Genomic DNA, 15,684 nt, shown 5'->3' on the forward strand with positions numbered 1-15,684 from the left:
CTGTAGACTTAAAATTGACAGAGTTATTGCATAGGGAAATGTACACAGACACACACGCACACAGACAGACAGACACGTTCACTTTTATAGATATATAGATTATATCATTGTTTATTTATTACATTTTGTTTTGCAAACTTGAATTTTGTCTGGAGAAGGTTGTAAAAAAACTTTCAAAAGCCTTGAAAATGAACATCGAAAATCTGTATGAACCCTGAGTAATATTTCCCGTTGAATTATATTATTATGCTACTAAGACTAAGCTGCTTTCCTTTAACAATTATAAGATGTCTTCCCAACGATAGCCATGATTAATAACACCCTAGCTGAGAATTCTTCCTTTAAACTCCTCGGCTTTACATTCACAGGCAATATGAACTAGAACAAATACACTGAGGACATTGCAAAGTCTACTGCAAAGAAGGTGGGTTCCCTTTATCGTGCTAGAAGATTACTCACACTGGAGAGTATCTTAGAGTATCTTGAACCTCTACACAGCCACCATTGATCCATGCATAGATATTTGCTGCCACATCTGGGCTGGTGCATCTACCGCTAGTCTCTCCCTCTTGGATCGGATCCAAAGAAGACAAAGGCCAGAGGAATAGTTGGCTGAAACGTTGTGAAACAACAACAAAAAAGAAAAGATGAGGATAATAGTCAGTAAAAAAAAAATTAATAAATAATATAACCCTAACACCCTCTCTGTCCGAGGGCCGGGCCGCATCCGTCGCTATCCTGGTTCACTGGAGCATACTTGTGATGTACTTCTGGCCGTGTTCGTCGCTCCCAGCTCACAGGACCATAGATGCAACCCAGCAGGGCTACATTCTTACTTGTCTAGTGGTGGACCCCTCAAAGGTGACCAGACTCTCACTGGTCACTGGAAAATATCTTTCTGCTGCTCAGGGCACGCAAAATGTGCATGACCCTAAGTCCGTGTGGCAACATTGTCGATTTTGGTCATCACTCTGGCTTCGTGCTGGATCCAGTCTATCTCTTTCATCATCTGGCGTCAGGGCATACCTGAAATAAACTGCATCTTCATTCAGGCTGGCAATCGAGAAACAAGGAAAAACTCTGGGACATTTTTATATAACGAAACAAAATAATTATTCATAAATCGTTTTACACTTGTTTAGTCGAGTTCTTTGATTCAAGCTTCATGATGCAGGTTGTATACTTAAGTTCCACTAATCAATTTCCCAGCTAAGAACAAGAGCTTTTCAACTTAGCTCTTATGAGGTTTCGAACAATGCCTGGCGGCGACCCCTCACCCTTTGACCCCCATTCTTCATACCTATCAACAGAGGTTTTTAAAAACAACCTTTTCGTTGTTAACAGATATATAACAGCAAATGAGATAAAATAATCATCATTTGTGTTTTTTTCCTTTCTGACAAAATCCCATAGACATTTCTGTTTAAGCAACATCAAACCATCATCATCATCATCATTAGAATTCAGCCGTGATATAGGACAATTCTCGTTGTCTTTCTCTTAAAAACCCCACTCCGGCACTGATGTGATAAGCGATAACTATTTATTTCCCATTGAAATATTTTATTTCTTCTCTGGGGACAGGAATCTCATAAGCATCTGTTTTTCCTTGACCAAGTGTCAGCATGACCCCCCTAACCATACCTCATCCTCTCCCATCTTCTCTTCCTCTATTTGAAAAGCAAGATCATCTGGTGTTGCCAGGGATCTCATCATATAATACTCAACTCAATGAATTCCAATTAAATAATATGTTTCTTTTATTTCATCAAAATTCTCCTGTAGTGTGTCTTTTCAAATAAAAAATACTGCATCATTGTGCAACACTCAACAAACACCATTAAATCACAAAGCACTATTAGTTCAGAGCTGTTATTTTACACATAACCCACAGAGATATAAATCATTGCACATCAAAATTTTTAATATTGAAGTTTTAGGCAAACCAATGGCCTCCATTTAATTGTCATGTTAAAGTAATGAATATGTGGAAAAATTACGATAAACGATGAGGTAGAAAAAAAAATTATCAAAGAAAACATTTTTTGATGAAAATTATTGAAAAATAAAATGTTTGGCTGATAAAACTCCGGAGAGTTCCAAAGGGAAGTAAATATGTAACTATTGCCGATTTTTTAAATGAATTGTGCATTTTGCCTTAACTGAGTTTTTCACTTATTATTATATTATAACGAGACCGGTACTGCACCAACCACACTGGGTGCCCTTAACCTTGTCGGACTCCACCTGATATGACAGGTGTTCTTTCGATCGTACATTGTCCTGTCACAAGTTGGCCTGTTGATCGTCTTCACCCACTGTGTTTTCATGGTGGGGCGCTTTGCCTTTCGATCGAATCGTCTCCTACTCTGTGTAGGTAGTCTCTGGGTACATCAGTCACTCTGCTGGTCCTTGCGGCTTGCTGCAAAATGAAGAGTCCTCATCACAAACAAACAGAACTCCGGTTTATAACAATAACAAACTATTTATTAATTCCATTACTTCATAACAGCTACTGTCTAAATTGAGGTGACTGACTATAGCAGTGAAACGATGTAAGACCAGACCAGTAAAGTCACAGATTTCCCATTAACACAGGCTAGTTAACATCATGACATCAGGCCCTAAGGGCCCCCAAATTGGGAGCGCTTGACCAGCCCAGCCGTTCAGTTTGCTGGCTATGACTCTACTCTTTTTAGAATTCCTTTTTCTAAAAATTCAACCTCTTTTCCCCACCTCTGTTTCAGAGAGTGGTTACAAACACTGTTTCTTTCTTCATCTTAGAGCTTACCCATCGTCTTGTCCACTCAACACCTCTCTCTCTCTGTTCCCCTAATTTCTACTCCTCCTCTTTGAACTTATCTCTACCAAATTTTAATCCTCATTTGCACTGAGGTTTTTACTTATTATCAAATTAGGAGTGATTAGTCATTCCAGGTCGAACAATGCTTGGCGGCAACCCTTACCCTTGACCCCCATTCTAAGTTGTCAGCCTTAATCAGCTAAGTATCTCTGGATCTCTTCATACCTCTCAACAGAGGTTTTAAAAACAACCTTTCATGTTAACAGATATATAATGACAATGAGATAAAAGCAATTATTATTTGTTTTTCTCTTTCTGACAAAATCCCATAGACATTTCTGTTTTGTCCCAATCAGACATCAACGCCCTCTCTTCCTCTATCCCGTCTGGTCAAACACCCCCTCTCACCTCAATATGCACCTCGCTGCATGCATTCATGACACCAATAGTGTCATAATATCACATCTTCCCAAAGAAATATGGTGAAGATTTTTTACGATAAAGATTGAAAACTCATGTTTTGTTAAAAATAATGCGGTAATATTTAAGTATTTCTAGCATGCCAATTAAGTAGATATCATTGCTTTTAGATTAAATTGACACAAAAAGTCATTAGATACCATTGTTTTTTTTTGTTTTTTTTAAAATCGATTTTTCATTTTCCAAATTTTGCTATAGTGTAGTATTGCAGCATATTTTGTTTCTTCCATGGATGTGTACATCATAAAGATTTTTTTATTTTTGTTTTTCTTGGGAGGCAGGAGGCGGGAGTCATGGACTAGTGCTAAAAGTTTTAATAGTGTGAGCACGAATAATGGTACATTGGAATAGTAATGTTATACCATTTTTCAAAATAATCGTGAAAAAAAAATTTTGTTTTCAAAATGCATTTTCCAGTAACATTTTGATTGTGTTTGTATATTTTTCAGGATTCATTTGGTGAACGAAAGAAAGAGAAGCAAGAAAATGCTCTTCTTAAAAGGTTTGGGTTCGGGTCATTTCTTTTTCTTTCTTTTAATTGAAAGGTCATTTCTCAAATTTTGTTTTTGTCATTTCTCAAATATGTTTGTTGTATTGCATCAATGTTCACAATTACGGCACATCAGCCATTTTTTTTTTGGGGGGAGGAGGGGTTGTAAAAACGAAACCGAACATACCTTTTATATCCTGTTCTCATGCCCAGATGTTTGTGTCTCACCGTTCATCGCATCTGAAACAAAAGTTCTATCAATGCAAAGCAACAGACGCAAGTTTCATTTCTTTCTGGACAAATGGGTTTTATTTAGTCACCATAGTTTTCCACAATCGAAATTGCATCATTGTTTCTCGTCTTTAAAAGGTGGGGTCCTTATTTTGCTATAGTTTCAGCTGCCATTTATTTCTATCTCATTACCTCCATGAGAACTCTGCCAATCCATATTCTCAGGGAATCAGAGACGGACTTTTTCTGATCTGCTGTCTCTGACTTTCCGAAACAGACTCTTTTGCTAATTTGTATGAATCATCTCCCCTTCCTTCTGTGATGCGCCGATCCACATCATGCCATGTCAATGAGTTCTCTGCTTGTTTGACCCGTCTCTCTAATTTTGTTATGACACTTTTTTATAAACAAACAATCTGCCTTTGCTAATAAATTCTAATGTAAAAACATGAGCACCAGTTTCTAATCTATATATATAAATTCATATTCCTGTCTGTTTGTTTGTTTGTTTGTTCACAATTTGATTAATATATACAAAACATGTCTTATTTTAATCTTTCATTTATTTCTATATATAGTATGATACTTGGAAAAATATACAATTAAGAGATCACCTTATTTGCATATGACATTAAGAAAAATCGATTTTACTAAATAGCAGTATTTTAGTTAATGTTTTTAACAAGAGAATTATTTTAAGTATTCTATTTAAAATTGTTATTTAATAAATTTTAAACAACAATTATATTGATAATATATTTAATTTAATTTATTTTGGAATTAATATTTCAAACAGCGACATTTTTTTTAAAAAACTTTTTTAGAGTTATTTTCCCCTAGATGCTATCCATAAAAAAACAAACATTCACCAAATATCATTTGGTAATTTCATTAAGTTTCTAGTTGGAAAATAATTCCGTGTAGATAGAAAAATGTTTAGCTTTTATTGTTTTTTTTTTAAATATTAAAAAAAAAAAAACAGGAAAAAAAACTGAAAAGATTTCATTTGTTTGTTTTATTTTATTCCTTAAACGGAGCATCGTTTAATACCTAAAAATATGAAGATCTACTGCCCCCCCCTCTAAATTCCACAATTTACATTTTTTTTTCTTTTTTCGTGTTAATATCATCGATTACAAACTTAATTTTCCAATTAAAAAGATAACTTTATATGACGTGACCCAGCGGCGTTTAACCCCTAAAAAAATGGAGATCTACTTTTTTCAGCCTAATGCATTTAAACAGCCTTTATAAATATGAGAGAAGAAATTAAAAAAAAAATAAATAAATAAAATAACATGTTAGAGTGGGGAATCACTTTACTATATAAATTTAACGTAAAATCAGCACCCACGTTTTGGCCACCAAGCGTTCAATGAGACATGTCACCTTTTCAAGTTTGGCAATTGAGGGGGAGAACAAAATCTGACAAATACAATTTGTTTTTTTCTGGTGGGGGAGGGACGGGAATTACATTGGAAACATAAAATAACGATAAATTTAATTATTTTTTATGAGACCATTCTCTATTTCACCTAACAATTTAATAAACAAAACAAACCCCAAAATATGATTAAGAAAAAGGTGATTATACATGAATTGATTACTTTACCTTTCACCAGACTATCCATTCATGTGTAATCACCTTTTTCTTCACCATATTCCCTCTGCTTCACTTTTTTTGTTTTCAAGTAAGATCTTTGACTTACTTGTTGTTTCATCAAATACTTTTGCATGCAAAATCCGATCTCGCATTTTGCTAATTCCTACCCTCTGATGAGAAGGAAAGTATTTCTTCAAAACTCTGCGGATTAAGGACTATCTACTTATCTAGTTTTTCCTTTTCAGATTAAATATGTTTTTAACTCATTTCAAAGTGTTTTTTTAACATGTTTTATTAACTGTTTGCTCGTATTATAAGCTCTATCTCCTATTTGGTTTTATCGAGCTTTTACATCTGGCTGAGATAACTTTATAAATATTAATTCTGTAATATTTATAATATACTTTAATTTTACCATCTTGGATCATTTTGGTAAATTTGATTGTAATTTTTATTTTATATATATATATATATATATATATATATATATGATGAAAATAATGGAAATAGTATTCCGACAAAATAGAGAAATAAAAAGGAACAAACCGTATTATGTGTTTATCAAAGTTTCATTTTGAAATAAAGACGAAACGTTGATTAACACATACTACGGTTAGTTCCTTTATATATATATATATATATATATATATATATAATGTGTGTTGCTAACTTTGAATTGGGTACTTTTCTGGTTTGCCAATATTTATGAAAGTATTAGTGCTTTTGTTTTTGTTTGTTTTTGGCAAAAATATGCACATGTAACAACAGCCACCACTCATAACATGTAGCATTAATATCCAGAAAACTACTTATTTGTGGGAAATTTAAATGCGATATTTTCTATAAGTGGTGGTCATTGTTGTACATGCAAGTGCGCACGTATCTTTTTATTGCATCAAACTTGTGGAAAAGTATCTTTTCACTATCGTGAAAATTAGTAGCCGGCCCCAATTTTAAATGTGATATTCGTTTTTTTGATTTAGAATATCAATCATTGAGAAAAAATGGTTCACTAGTGGGATCGCATATGTTTTATGTTATAATTTAATTAACCCTTAACACCTTTCAAAATTCTTTTTTATTATATAAATTTTTTCCATAACAAAATGTGTGTTGCATTAAAAAAAAAAATGGAGAAAATTCAGTTTCAGCAACATAAATTTTTTTATATGGATTTACAAAAAAATTAAAATGACCTTTTCTGAGATAATTCAGGTAAAAGGTTAAGGTCAACTTTTTTTAATTTGACCTTGAAAAAAAGTATCCCCAGATAAAATTGTAGATCTATCCAAGTACTTTAGAATGATATATGAATGAACTTTGTAGGTCCATAAATAACAGAGATATCGTCTTTTAAAGTTAGTCACCTCTCCATAAAAATCCACATTTTTGTAAAAAAAGATCAAGGTCATATCTCAAACCCTTTGACCTTGATATGTGTAACGGGTGTCATTCAATTCCTTTCATGGAGATCTATAAGTGTAGTAAATTTAAAAAAAAAAATATATATATATATATTTGAAATTGGTATATTTAGGCAGCATTTTTTCATTCAAGCAAATATTATTAAATGCAACGGAGACGTTTTTGCTTTATGATTCTTTTTTTTTTTAATTTTAAATAATTAAATCAACCTATATTTTTAATCAACTTTTAATTGACTCTATATATTTTAACTTATCATCACCTAACGCCGTTTACTGTATATTTTAGATTTCACTTTTAATTCTCATTTTTACTCTTTCGCACTTTGACTTCAACACCTGAAGATGATTCGTGGACAAATCGAAAGCGCTCGTGACAACAACAACTGGGGAACTTTTATTCATATTTTTGATTTCGATACAAAAAAAAGTATACGGAAAATCGAAAAATTAAAAAAAAGAATCATAAGGCAAAGTGTCTCCATTGCATTTAATAATATTTGCTTGAAAATATATATATATATATATATATATATATATATGCAGGTTTCATTAAATAGCACAGATAACTCTTGCTTGTTTTTCTTGTAATCCTCCTTTTCTCTTTGTCGGACCATTTTCCGAACGTTTTTTCTGAGTGAAAAAAGATGTATATATATATATACAGGGTGTCCACAAAGTTTGGCTGCATAATCTACACGATGCCCACAAAGTCTGACTACATAATCTATAGGGTGTCCACAAAGTCTGGCTATATAATGTAGCCAGACTTTGTGGACACCCTGTGTATATATATTAGTGTTGGGACGATTCCTAATTTTTATACGATTCCGATTCCAGGAAAATATTGATTAACGATTCCGATACCAAGTATGATTCCGATTCCGATTCCTAGGGAATTATTGTTTTGAAATATACCAGGTAGTTTTATACTTATGGTCGGTAGTTCCCAAATATGTTCCCTAACTTTGGAAGAGATATTTTATGTCTACACCGTCCTGTTTTGGTTTAAATAAAATTATTATATAGTAAACTAAACGGAAAAATTAGCAAAATTTATTTTAGAGAAAATTTATTTTACTTAATTGGAATACAGAAAAAAAAACTCAAAGAAAATAGAATTTATCCTTCAGAGAAAAAACAAATAAAATAGAATTTATATAACAGAATAAAAATAAGAAAATTACAGAATAAATTAACATGATTCATTATTTTGGTCCTCATAATTTACAGATTTAATGAATTAAATAAAAAAATATATAGCGGAAGAGAAAGAAAATATATACTAATTAAATATAAACAAAGATAAATATTTAATTTAATAATTTATAAATGAACGTGCGTAATGAAAAAAATAATATACCACGTGACATGGCGCTGCAGATACAAAATAACCCTTCCAAAGTTAACGACCATATTTGAGAAATACCATTAATCAAAAGTTTTTGTGTTTTATACCAAAAGGTAGGTATAGCGAAAAGTTACAAGTAAAGGAATTTCAAAAACGATTTTTTGTTTGGCTATTGATAGTTGTATTTGTGACGGCAGTTCTTCAGACCTCCATAATTCACAAAGAGTAGTTAACACCTATTGTTTTTTCTTACTTTTAAAAATGATACCACTATAAAAAACAAATGAAATACTAGATAAAATTGAGCAAAAATAGTTACCAAAATTACAGAAAAAGATAGAACAAAACAAAAAATGGTGAAGTTTGTTGAGTGAAATGAATTATTGAAAGAAAATTAATTGAACTAATAGAAATGTTAAATAAAAAAATGTCACATTTCAATATTTTTTTAATAATTAAATTCTTAGGGTTGTCGAAATTAAAATTAAGTGATTTTTTTTAATTAGACTTATTTTGAAGCTTGTTACCTTGAAAAATACATTTTAAACCCTGTTTTTTTTTTATAAATAAATTGAAAAAAAAAACGCAATTAAAAAAATTTAATTGATAATTGAAACTTTAAAAACATTAAACATTGAAAAATTACTTATCTCACAAATTAACGTCCAATAAAGTAGATCCAGTCTTCATACAGGAATTCGGTTATAATAAATATATCTTTCCCAAACTTAAAAATTAAATCTTTTTTTTTATTTTTTGGAGAGAGAGTGCTTTAAAATCGCCGGGGAATGCCGCCTAAAAATTTAAAGAAGTAAATTTTAGGAGTTTAGTGCCTTTCAAAGACGGTTATCATAATTTATTATCATCATTTAATTTCCTTTTTTTTCCTCCCCCTCCTACACCTTTCCACGTGGTTCAGTAGTTAACCAGTGCTCCTGTTGCTGTCAGTCAGCTATCTTTACCTAAGTTTTAATTTCTAGTTAAAAGAATTTTTCATGAATAGAATCAGCATTTTTAAAAATTATTTTTTTAGTTGTATATATTGTATTTACTCTTTGAAGTTAAGGAAGGTTAAAAAAATTGGTGACTTAGGCCAAAAGAAAAAAGACACTGCGATTTCGACCCTCATTAATAAAACTGCTCTGAGTGACTAGTTGGTAATTTTTTGTTCCTTTTCTTTTTTATTTTGCTCCTCCAATTCATTTGGATGCTTCATAGTTAAATGTTTTAACATGTTTATTGTGGTCATGTTAGATGGTTTTGTTCCTCGCGATATTTTAATTTGACAGACTTTGCAAATGGCTTTCAACTCATGATCTTCATCAACTTCAAAAAGTTTCCATGCTAGACTTTTTGGACTTTGAGGCCATATTAGAAAATTCAGTTTATCTGTAAACAAATAAATTACTATTAAATTTTGTTTTAAAGCTAGTCACTTATTTGGATAATTAATTGAAAATAATCCGCTAAAAAAGACAAAAAGAAAAAATATAAAGGCATGGAGCGGTAAATTGTACCAACCAGTAGTTAACAAACAAAACAAAAAAAAAACTTATAGAATTTAATTTTTGAAACCAATGTATAAAAGTTTACATAATGAAATGCAAATATGCATTTCTTTTGAATTTTTTTTTTTTTTGGTTGACTGTGTTCAATTCACACATGGTTCATGCGGTTCAATATTGCTAAACTATAAGTCTTAAGTAAAATTCTATTTATAAATACTTTTTAGAATGAAATTATTTAATTAATCGTAAATATTATTTAGACATAAAAATTAATTGATTACAACACCTTTTAAAAAATATATATTAATTTCTTTTTCGTTCGGCAAAAAACTGCGTCAAACACTGTTTTTTTAATTTTCAATTTAAAATTCTAGAAAAAAGATTATATTATTCTGCTTTTAATATAATCAAATTCAGGGTTTTATCTTTCTGGAGAAAAAAATTTAAAAAATGGATTTTATTTCAATGAAATTTAAAAAAAAACAACTTGACTGAATTGAATTAATTACCCTTAAATCAACGAAGGGGTTATTTAATAACTTTAGGTTTGAAAGAGATAGGTATGGGGTCGGTTTTTTTGAAACTTCAAAAGAAGCCGACTACTGTCCAAATTTTGCGAAATAATACAACGTAATCAATTTCATTTTAGAGATATTTCTTTCAAAAGCCTTCTTTTAAAAAAAGAAAAAAAAGTATATTGTTCTATTAAAACTTTTACTGTTTAAATAATTTGACTTTGCTCGTTTTAAGAAAATATAAGTTGAAAAAGCATTTTCATTTACTATTAGAAGATTTGTCAGTAAAAAAAACAGTCGCCAAAAAGATAAGCGTTTTTTTTTAAATTTTTACTCGCAATGTAGAGCTCTGCATACTTCTTTTCAAGTTAACTCTTTTGTAGTTTTGATCACAATAGATCTGAATGAATGAACCTTGTAAGGGAGGGGCACTAAGCATTGCCCTGTTAATAATGAATTTCTTTGGTTTCTTTTTATAACATGCTACATTTCTCTCTTGCAGTTAGAAATATCAGGAATTTTTTTTCTTTTTTTCAACATCAGACTAAAAGAATCGTAATGAAGGAATCGGAAAATTAAGGTATTTTTTAACGATGCGATTCCGATTCCGATGCCTCCCAAAATACACGATTCTTACGATTAACGATTCCGATTCTGATTAATCGTCCCACCACTAATATATATATATATATATATATATATATATATATATATATATATATATATATATATCAGGTTCAGAATTTCAATTTAATATGGTAGTGAACATATGAAAAAGAACAAAATAAGATAAACATTTTCTGTTTACTATATTTCTACTTATTACTATATATTACTATATTAAAGTTATATAATTTAAAAAAAATTTTTTTTGTAATATTCGTCAATTTCAGGTGGAGAGAAAAAGTATTTGCTCTTCTTGTCCAGCAGAAATCGACAAGAATTGTTTTGAAACATGATGAAAATGACTGGAAGAATAAAGTTAGTGTTATTTGTTTTTTAACGATTTCTTTGATGGAGAAAATGCATGTGAAATTTGAAAAATAGCAGACATAAAAGCGAATGTAATGTTTTATTTATTTATTTTTTAGAAGAAAAATGGTAGGATCCTTCTATCGTTCCAGAAGATATCTCACTGCTGATGCAATTCTCTATCTATATAAAAGCCAACTATGTCCAAGGATGGAGTACTGCTGCCACTTCTGGGCAGAAGCTGCTAAAAACAGCCTATCCTGCCTTGACAAAGTACAAAATAGATTTTGTGACTTAGTGGGGGATCCTTTTCTCTTTCCTGCAACCTGTCTCCCACAAAAGAGATGTTGCAAGCCTGTCTTTGTTTTATCGTTACTTCCATAGCAAGTGCTCATCTGAGCTCTAATCTCTGGTCCCCCCCCTCACTAATCTTTCACGATAAACACCCGTCTAGCTGAAACCACTGTCAATAATTTTCCCCACTCTTTATCTGTGCCAAAATCAAAACGTAGATTCCACGAACAAAGCTTCTTTCTTAGAAGTGCACACCAGTGGAACTCTCTTCCGTCTGCCTGTTTCCCACCTGACTACATTTGGATGTCTTCAAGTCCAATATAAACAAATTCCTGATGAACCGCCCCCTTAAGTAAGACATTTTATCAAATCTCCAATGCTAACGATTATTATGATGCTATCCCATTGATTACTGTACACGCAATAACCCTTATCCCTGAGTGGCTTCTGGGCCTTGATAAGTGGTGACTACCTTGTAAAAAAAAAGGACATATAACCCTTTGAAAATAAGCATACTCTATCCCTTAGTCTTCCAAAACTACTTAAAACAGGTTATAAAATTTGACGTAACGGAATAGCAGAAAACGGTATTAGGCCAAAATAGGTTCCAAATATAAAATACTTTCTGTTACTTCCGGTTTTGATTACAAATGTACAGCATGATCATGTTGACATAGTGACTCTTGTTAGATCACCAAAGTTAAGCAATGATGAACCTGGCTAGTGCCAGATGGGTGATCATTTAGGAATACTTGGCATTGTACTGGGATATAGAAATTTCCAGGTTAGTAGCTAGGGTATGTTTAAACTACTGGGAGAGATGCACCCTCAGTCTTCATTCAGACATGCATCTAGGAGAAGGAAACTGATGTAAAACTGGAGATCTACTGTCCGTTCTGTCTGTGACAATCAGTTGCACTGACTGAAATTAGCAGTGGTTCCGGAACGTATGGTTGGTTCTACAGAAAGCCTTCATTGCTATAAATATATCATCTGTGTGGATTTCGGACAACTTAGTTGTTATGTCAAGTTCATATGTCAAAATCGAGAGAAGGAGTCCATTTTGGTTACAAACAGAAGTTCTTTTACTAAAAATAAGTTTGCGAATTGTATGATTTTTTTATTTTGGAAAAATTGTTATTTTAAGTATATCCTTTTTTTTTTTTTCAAATGTTTTTCATTTAATTATGAAAATATTTAATGAAAGTGATTTTTATCTTAAAATTATTTAATGAAATTGATTATAATAATCAAGTTTCATATATAACTTCTAGTGATAGTTTTAAATATGTGATTTTTATAATTGACAATTTCATTAAATATTTAAACTTTTCATATTTTCTAAATAATATCAAATCACCTTGGTGAGTAATTATTTTTGTGAAAGAAAATTGTTTTACAAAAAAAATCTTATATTTCTGAAATAAACAATTGCATTAAATATTTGTTATAATGAAAAAAATATTATTTTTGTAAAAAGAAAATATAGGTACCAATTCCTCCAAAATCATAGAAACTGTTTGAATACTTTTCTTCTGTATTGTAAACTTGTATTTTTAACCCAAATCGGAAGTAATAGGAAGTATTTCATATCTGGAACCTACTTTGGCCTCACACTGTTTTTTTTTTTTTGCTGAGTTCAAGTTAGAATTTTTTCTGTTATGCCTAAAGTTTTGAATACAGGATTCATTGAAGTTTTTCTTTTGGAATTATTTGTATTACATTTCATTATGTTATATTCTTCTTTTAAAAGTAAACATGAATTAATTCCATATAAGGCGCTTGACTAAGATCCAATTTTTACTACATTTACAGCAAGAACTCATCTTCGACCTCAACTACATCAAACAGAATTTTCATGGACTATTTTTTTCTCATCTGTGTAGCCCAGTATAACAGAAATGTTTCCCTGCAGATTATTTAAATTCAATGTGAACAAAATACTTGTCTCTTAAGTAATCAGTGTTTGTTCAATTCATTCGGTTTCAATCCTCTCATGATATTCATCATTCAACTAACATTCAACTTAATATCATCAACAAAATGAAAAGAAAACAACATTAAGCCTTCTTCTCGGAATAAGTTGTTTTCAAAACAAAAGTCCCAGAAAAGAAAAAAAGCATTTAATCATTTAATAAAAAAAATGATACATTATCCGGTTTTTCTAAATTTTCAAATTAAACTTGTAAAAATAATGTTACCAAAAAACTGTGACCAATTTCTCTAATCATATGTGAATTGTATTTTTTTATTTTTCTATTTCCAGATGTCAAGTATGCAGGGTCAGTTACAATCAGCTGAAAATCAGATCCAAATTCTTTGTCATTCTCTCTCAGACAAACAGGCACAATTAGATATTGCAAGCAATAACAACAATGTAAGAATTCATTTTCTTTAATTCTAAAACAAATGCATAACTTATATTAGGCACCTTGACAAGGTTCAAAAGAGAATCGCAAACCTGATAGGCCCTGAACTGGCATCTAAGCTTCAGCCTCTGTCCCATCGACGAAATGTTGCATCCCTCTGCCTTTTCTACAAGTATTTTAGTGGTGAATGCTCTGACGAACTGCAATCACTTGTTCCCCCACGACGTGAGCACCCTTGACAAACCCGACAGGCTGCTAAATCCCCCCCCCCCACTGTAGAGATCCCTAGATATAAAGATCTTTTTACTCCAATAGTTTCTTCCCCAGAACCGCTAGATTCTGGAATTCCATTCCAGGTCCCTGCTTCCCCAACAGTACTGACGTGCAGAAGTTCAAGTGTAACGTGAACCGACATCTTGCTGCCCAAATCCCTACATAGTACCCCAGTAGTTGTTGCCCCTGATAGTAGCCCCCTACACCAAAGTGGCAATTTTCCTTGTTTGGGGTGAAAATGTAATAAAAAAAAAAAAAAAAAAAAAAAAAAAAACAGCTTAGCGTGTGAAAATGGATAAAATAAAATGATATGGAACCGGGGCACCACAGTTAAATAATAATCAGTTGTAAGTGACAATCTCTTAGAGGTTGAAGATTCAATCCCCAGTACAGATTTTTAAAAAATTATTTTTATTACATTTTCACCTCAAACAAGGCACATTGCCACTTTGGTGTAGGGGGCTACTATCAGGGACATAAGCTACTGGGGTACTATGTAGGGAGTTGGGCAGCAAGATGTCGGTTCACGTTACACTTGAACTTCTGCATGTCAGTACAGTTGGGGAAGCAGGGACCTGGAAGGGAATTTCAAAGTCTAGCGGTTCTGGGGAAGAAACTACTGGAGTAGAAAGCTCTTTTACATCTAGGGATCTCTATTGTGTAGGGGTGGGATTTAGCTGCTTGTTGAGTTTGTCGAGGGTATTTACGTCGTGGGGGCACAAGTGCTTGCAGTTCGTCAGAGCATTCACCACTAAAATACCTGTAGAACAAGCAGAGGGATGCAACATTTCGTCGGTGCGACAGAGGCTGAAGCTTAGATGACAGTTCAGGACCTGATTTAAGAATGTAATTAAGAATTATGTAAGTCTTCTTTGTGCGTGATGAAACAAGAACAGTCTACTTTGTGGATTCCATAAAGGTTCTGTTTGAAATTTCTGTTCTGTTCTTGAGTTTGATGTAAAGATTCCTGATTTCAATAAGATTCATCTGAAGACATTATCCGAAAAGTCGTGAAATATCTGAAAAGTCGTGAAATATCTGAAAAGTCATGAAATATCTGAAAAGTCGTGAAATATCTGAAAAGTCGTGAAATATCCAAAAAGTCGTGAAATATCCGAAATATTTGTAGCATATTTTATATCTTAATGATTTATCTGTAATCCTAAATGGTGTTATATCTTTTTATTTGGTCTTTTTCTTTTCTAAACACTTCAAAATGAATATGTTGGTTACAAAGCAATTGTTACTTAGCAACCAGGCAACAGAGGATAAACCAACAAATAGTGATGTGGATAGTATTTTTATTTTTTTTATTTAAATATGTTCTGGCACTCATAGATTTGATTTTATGGAAAATTTTAACTGTCCTCT

At 31.8% G+C, this 15,684-nt stretch overlaps 1 protein-coding gene across 2 annotated transcripts in view; it reads left to right on the forward strand.

The window, feature by feature from the left end:
* Window positions 1–15,684, forward strand: part of LOC145254787 (coiled-coil alpha-helical rod protein 1-like) — a 93,794-nt gene that overhangs the window by 27,261 nt on the left and 50,849 nt on the right. For both annotated transcript variants that reach the window (XM_080113573.1, XM_080113574.1), the window contains exons 8-10: window positions 3,733–3,785; window positions 11,299–11,386; window positions 13,938–14,048. In XM_080113573.1, coding sequence (XP_079969699.1) covers window positions 3,733–3,785; window positions 11,299–11,386; window positions 13,938–14,048 — 252 coding nt within the window. The remainder of the gene's footprint in view (window positions 1–3,732; window positions 3,786–11,298; window positions 11,387–13,937; window positions 14,049–15,684) is intronic.

This window comes from Euprymna scolopes, chromosome 30 (genome assembly GCF_053919585.1).
Source record: "Euprymna scolopes isolate OS-2025 chromosome 30, ASM5391958v1, whole genome shotgun sequence".
In the NCBI taxonomy this organism is placed as follows: Eukaryota; Metazoa; Mollusca; class Cephalopoda; order Sepiida; family Sepiolidae; genus Euprymna; species Euprymna scolopes.